Raw genomic sequence first — 6,651 nt, 5'->3', positions numbered from 1 at the left:
TAAACAGCATCCCCCGCAGGAAAAACTGTAGTCATGAATGGGTAAACTTGGTCTGTAACTATATTCAAGTAGCTTACAGACGTCAGGGATTGTTCTATGAGGATTATGGGACTTAATGTGCCCCATGAAAACATTGTTCCTGGGCGAGAAAACATGAAAACCTGGGTGAGCCCATTGTTATAGATGGAGGGTGGTCATAATGTAATGGCTCTTCGGTGTATATCAGGACTAATAAAGTTAAGAAAGAATCATTCGTATGGATACGAGAGAGAAATTAAAGCGTAAACCAAATGATCCTCTCAAAACCAGCTATTAATAAAAATAATTAGAAAGCGGAATACCTGTAACCGAAGTAGACATTAGTATACATTAAATGTAGACTATACAGAATTTTTTAACCCGCCTCATATCGTATTTTGCAATATCATTGATTTTAGTTACACCTGCGCTAACTATTATATATAGAATGACAAGGACAAAAGAAAATATTTTTTTAAAAATTTTTATACATATTTCTTAGCGTACGCATATGTTTTTCTAAATTTTGACATCTATCTTTTGACTTGGTATTAGTATCAAAATTTTCATTTGAACCAAAAAATTATTAACGTGTCCACCAAATGATCCCTTCAAAACCAGCTAGTAATAATAATTATAAAGCAATAAAGGGGAATCCCTATAACCGAAGTAGACAAAAGTGTACATTAAATGTAGCCTTTACAGAATTTTTTTATCCCGCCTCATATCGTATCCAAGTCAAAGGATAGGTGTCAAAATTTCGAAAAATGTATACTTATGCTAAAAAACATGTATAAAATATTTTTAAAAAATATTTTATTTTGTCCCTTTCACTCTGTATATAATAGTTAGTATATTAGCATACATATATGTTTCTCTAAATTTTAACACCTATGCTTTGACTTGGTATTAGTATCAAAGTTCTCATTTGAGCCAAAAGATTTTTTAAAAAATTACTAAAATGTCTACCAAATGAACCCCTCAAATCCAGCTATTAATATCTTTGTTAATTATTTTCGACACAATATAGTCATGTTAAATAAAAAGATTCAGTTCCTATCTCATAACTTACTCACGCGTCCTAAACTGGTCATTTCTTTATACTTTTCATTTATTTACACTTTATTAATTATTTTCGGCATGATACAGTCGCGTTAAATAAAAAGATTCGGTTCCTATCTCATAACTTACTCATGCGTCCTAAACTGGTAATTTCTTTATACTTTTCATTTATTTACACTTTATTAATTATTTTCGACACAATACAGTCGCGTTGAATAAAAGATTAAGTTCCTATCTTAAAACTTACTCATGGGTCTTAAACTGATCATTTCTTTATACTCTTCATTTATTTACACTTTATTAATTATTTTCGGCATAATACAGTCGCGTTGAGTAAAAGATTAAGTTCCTAGCTTAAAACTTACTCATGCGTCTTAAACTGATCATTTCTTTATACTCTTCCTTTATTTACACTTTATTAATTATTTTCGACACAATACAGTCGCGTTAAATAAAAAGATTCGGTTCCTATCTCATAACTTACTCATGCGTCCTAAACTGGTCATTTCTTTATACTTTTCATTTATTTACACTTTATTAATTATTTTCGACACAATACAATCGCGTTGAATAAAAGATTAAGTTCCTATTTTCATTTATTTACACTTTATTAATTATTTGCGGCACAATACAGTCGCGTTGAATAAAAGATTAAATTCCTATCTTAAAACTTACTCATGGGTCTTAAACTGATCATTTCTTTATACTCTTCAGTTATTTACACTTTATTAATTACTTTCGACACTATACAGCCACATTAAAAAAGTGTAAATAAATATAATTAAAATTAATTTCGCTTTATATATGGGGGTGGTATGTACCTTTTAGTTTTGTGCATGATTTAAGTGTTATATAGCAGTGATTTATTTACTTTTTTTTAATCCCGTACGAAGAACGGCGATTCAGCTTCTCTATAAATACAATCTCCCATTATTTATTGAAACTATTTTAGAAAAAGTAATGCAAAGTCAAAACATTAATACTGAAAGTATGTAAATACTTACAATATAGAAAAGAGTAATATGTAAATATAAATATTGAAGTATTAAGTAAGTGCATCGTCAAATTAATTAATAGTTAAACTTAATAATTTTGTCGATGCAAAAAGAAATCCATAATAGTTTTTAGTATGATTGCATGATTTTTAGTTCAAATTAGACAGTGGTAAATAAAATAAGGCAAAGAATTATTAGTCCCACCTTCCAATAAATTGGTGCTAAAATAATTCGAATATATGTGTTCCATTTCGTTCTGAAAATGTTACTTACCTGGTTCTTCCACTAAGTTTCGCAATTAATAAAACTAAAATAATTTCAATTTTTTTATTTAATGTTATATGTTGTAATCTTCGGCATCTTTACGTTGCCAAGGTAAGCATAGCTCGTTGTTTGTAATTCATGCCATTGGAATAAAGATAAAATCTATTTATCATCTCTTGTATGATGCAATTGCTCGCGGCCAATGCATGGTAAATAATATTTACCACTATTAAGTGATTTTTTCAGGTTCATATCCCTTTCGAGGGGTCGTAAAACACTCAATTTAAAAGTATCGGTATTAAAACTGATTGATGCATTTTTAATAATCACCAAATATATCAATTTAATATTGTCTACCAATATTAGAATATTGGGTACGTGTTACATAATTCTTCCATTTGAGTCTATACATATTCGTCAGTGGCAGCCAACCAGAGCCGAATTTTTTTTAAAAATAATATTAGAACTTCATAACGATTTTGGAGCATGACCATTTATCTATCTGACCTTTACTTTTACTGTTAAAATATTTATAAGTAGTGGTGGAAATAAGTTCTTTCAATTCTAATTCATTAAAATATTAATGTACTATCTTAGCTACCACTGGAGAAAATATTTTCTGAAACTACGGAAAACCCGTTGTAGAATTCTTATCAAAATCAATTCGCCAATTACCATAATACCAATAGTACATATTACAGTCAATGATGTATATGAATTAAGCGTCTTCTGTGGCTGGTGTTTTTTTGCGCTTTTCTTAAACGAATTTCCCATTAATCTTTCCTCCATGAGCTTTGCGTTTCAGCACATAGCTTATTTCATTTTATTTTATTTCAATTAATAGACATTATTTTTATCAATTGAGCATTAGTTTCAATAATAATATGCAGATTCTTCCAGTTATTCAAAACACGAATAACTATCTTCTCTACTTATTTTTTCTTTTATGTTCAGAAGTTACTTTTTTATTCCAATTTCATTAATTAACCATCATTCTCGTCAATGATAGTATGACGATTTCTTAGAGTTCTTCTAGACAAATAAATACCTTTACACCATTTATTTATTTATTTATTTTTTTTGCTTCCTAGTACGTAGCTTATTTCTTTTATTTCAATGCGCATATATTACCTTAATTAATTAAGCATCATTGGCGTAATTAACTCTCATTGGCGTCGATTTCTTATGTTTCTCCTTAACGAATTAATTTTACTTTTGAATACATAAATATTTTTTTCTATTCCATTACCGTTGGTTTTAAATAAGTAATTTTTTAGGAACTGTTTAAGTGAATTAATATAAATAAAACAAAAGTGGGTGGTGTACCAAAGTAGCACAATTCACAAAAACGATATCGTAAAAACTTAGCTTTGAACATTGTACAATATCGTAGCGAAACATTGTACTATATAAAAACTGACCCCTTTTATAACGTATATTCAATATCGCGAAACAATATTGTTTGATATTGTTAAAACGTTGGGGAACGTCGATCGATATCTATCAGCATTTCGGATATCTCTAAATTTATATTTTAAATTTATTTTTTGGAATTATAACAATTTGACGTCATTTTTTGCCTTTTAAATGATTAATTTTGATTTAAGAACACAATAAAGTTTAAAATGAAAAGTTTTACAAACAGACTTTTAATGTGAAATCGACGGGAATCGTACAATATCGTACACACAATGTCGAATTTCGCCAATATTGGCAATGTCGGTCGATGTAGACTAAAGCTGTTACAATATCCCTGTGCTACTTGGGTAGGGGCTCTACGTGGTATCAGACAAAGTAAAAATTTGGTGACGTGGACCACGCTCTCTACCCCGCAATGCTCATTGAATTTATCTGACACAGCGAATATGAAATAATTAAATATTTAAATACGTGCAATAGACTTTTTTTGATAAAATAGAGCTATAAGCTAACAAGGATCAGTAAGATTATCTTTAAAATATGTGAACAATTGAAACTTTAAATTTAAAACAATGGCTACTCAACCAATCAGAAAATTCCATTTCGTTTTTCACTCATCCGACACGAACAGTTTGTCGTAGAATGTTCTAATGCCGACACTGACCTTTCTCGTGCTTTGAACTATCTGTAGGCCAAATTTCATAGCTTTAGGTCGGATGGTTTAGAAGTCTTTAAAGGACACACACACAGACATTCCTTTTTTATATAGAGAGATTAAATATTTTATTAATTATTAATTATATTTTTTAAATAATAGTTTAAAACCTAATCAGATTTCGTCGAGTCTAATTTTGTAAATTGTTCGCCATGTTTTCTTACAATTTCAAAAAACTGGCAGTTTTTCCGTATTAGACGGAGACAGTTTTATAAACTTTGCTTAAAAATGTACAATAATAGAATATTCTATAGTTTATTATTTATTATAAAACTTATTATTTATTACGTAATTTATTAGTTATTATGTAATTTATTTATTTTTTAAAATAATAGTTCAAAACTTAATCGAATTCTCTCGAATCTAATTTTTTAAATTGCACTTACAGTTAACTTCGCCATGTTTTCTTACAATTTCAAAAAACTGGCAGTTTTCGTGTATTAGACGGAGACAGCTTTATAAACTTTGCTTAAAAATGTATAAATAGAATATTCTATAGTTTATTATTTATTATAAAATTTATTATTTATTACGTAATTTATTAGTTATTATATAATTTATTTATTTTCTTTTAAATAATAGTTTAAAACTTAATCGAATTCTTTCGAATCTAAGTTTATGAATTTTACTTACTGATAACTTCACCATATTTTCTGACAATTTCAAAATACTGGCAACTTTTGCGTATTAGACTAAGACATATTTACAGCTTTATTTACGTTGCTTTAAAATGTAACATAATAGAAAATTATCTAATATATTGCTTATTATATAATTTCTTATTTATTTTATTATCTATTTCATATAATTTTTAAATAATAGTTTAAAATTTAAATGAATTTTGTCGAATCAAACTTTGTAAATTTTACTTACTGATAGCTTCGCCATATTTTCTTACGATTTCAAAATACCGTTAGCTTCTGCGTATTATTTGGAGACACATTTATATACTTTGCTTTAAAATGTAATATAATGGAATATCCGGCATCGTTTGATACTAAAATAAGAAGATTTAAACAATAGGTAATTGTTCATAACTTTCCTTTTCGAAAACAAGGGCTGTAAAGTAAAAAACTTGTGGTACATTCTTCCGTTCTTACGTCATAATTGTTTCGATGTTATTCTACGTTGCAACGCAGGCGGTGAAGCTATTAATTATTTTTTTCCTTAGTTGATATACAGCCAACATTTTATGAAATGTTTATAAAAGAATAATTCGCATTTAAAATATTTTTTCTAATACTTAATATGATTTCTATTGAATCATTAAGGTTTGATTTTTATGAAGAAAATTACAGAAAATAAAAGTCATTTTATCAGGGATATATTTATGAATGGTATATGCAATTTGCAAGCCTTTTCTCGTTTGTAAGACTCACATGATGTTAATTGCAGTTATTATCATCATATATTGCAAATAAATTATCATCAAATGATAATTTTCAAAAAAATATATTAATTTATACATAACTACATCATATTGTAAATTCGAACAAAACTAGCTTCGCAGAATAATTTTATAATTATTTAAATGCAAAATCAATTTTAAAATCAAGTCAATATTTTTTTTTCCAAAATGACATAATCGCCAATCTATGTAATGAAGAAAATAAACTTTAAATCATTCAAGTCTTCAGTTTTATTCTGTTATTTGAAAGAAGAATCCTTATCGTTAACTAAATCTTTATGTTTATCTAAATCTTTCTAGAAAAGATTCCAGAAAGATTTCTTCTAAATCTAGATAAGATTCTAAATAAACTTTTAAAATGTGCATAATTGCAAAATACTAATCTCGAATTTTGCAATTATGTCTTTATATATTATCTGCAATTATGCTTTATATATTGTCAGCAATTATGTCTTCCTGTAATCTTTATGTTTATCTAAATCTTTCTAGAAAAGATTCTAGAAAGATTCTAGAAAGATTTCTTCTAAATCTAGAAAAGATTCTAACTAAACTTTTAAAATGTCCATAATTGCAAAATACTAATCTAACATTTGTAGAATTATTGGGTGGAAATGGCCATATTAATATATTTCTTAAAATATAACAAATATAAACAATCAATAAGTCTATCCTAATGATATTGTGTGCATTTGCTTCGAATTACATAATTAAGAATTTATATTTATTACCAAACAAACAAAGAAAATAAAAGATTTATTTTTGTTTGAAAA

At 27.3% G+C, this 6,651-nt stretch overlaps 1 protein-coding gene across 2 annotated transcripts in view; it reads right to left on the bottom strand.

Moving 5' to 3' along the window:
* Positions 1-5,503, bottom strand: part of LOC107449181 (heterogeneous nuclear ribonucleoprotein A1-like) — a 7,728-nt gene extending 2,225 nt beyond the window's left edge. For both annotated transcript variants that reach the window (XM_071181705.1, XM_071181706.1), the window contains exon 1: positions 5,347-5,503. In XM_071181705.1, coding sequence (XP_071037806.1) covers positions 5,347-5,361 — 15 coding nt within the window. In that variant the 5' untranslated portion in view covers positions 5,362-5,503. The remainder of the gene's footprint in view (positions 1-5,346) is intronic.
* Between the last annotated feature and the right edge of the window lie 1,148 nt (positions 5,504-6,651).

Source organism: Parasteatoda tepidariorum, chromosome 6 (assembly GCF_043381705.1).
Source record: "Parasteatoda tepidariorum isolate YZ-2023 chromosome 6, CAS_Ptep_4.0, whole genome shotgun sequence".
Taxonomy (NCBI): domain Eukaryota; kingdom Metazoa; phylum Arthropoda; class Arachnida; order Araneae; family Theridiidae; genus Parasteatoda; species Parasteatoda tepidariorum.
This window is presented reverse-complemented; position numbering and strand designations above follow the sequence as displayed.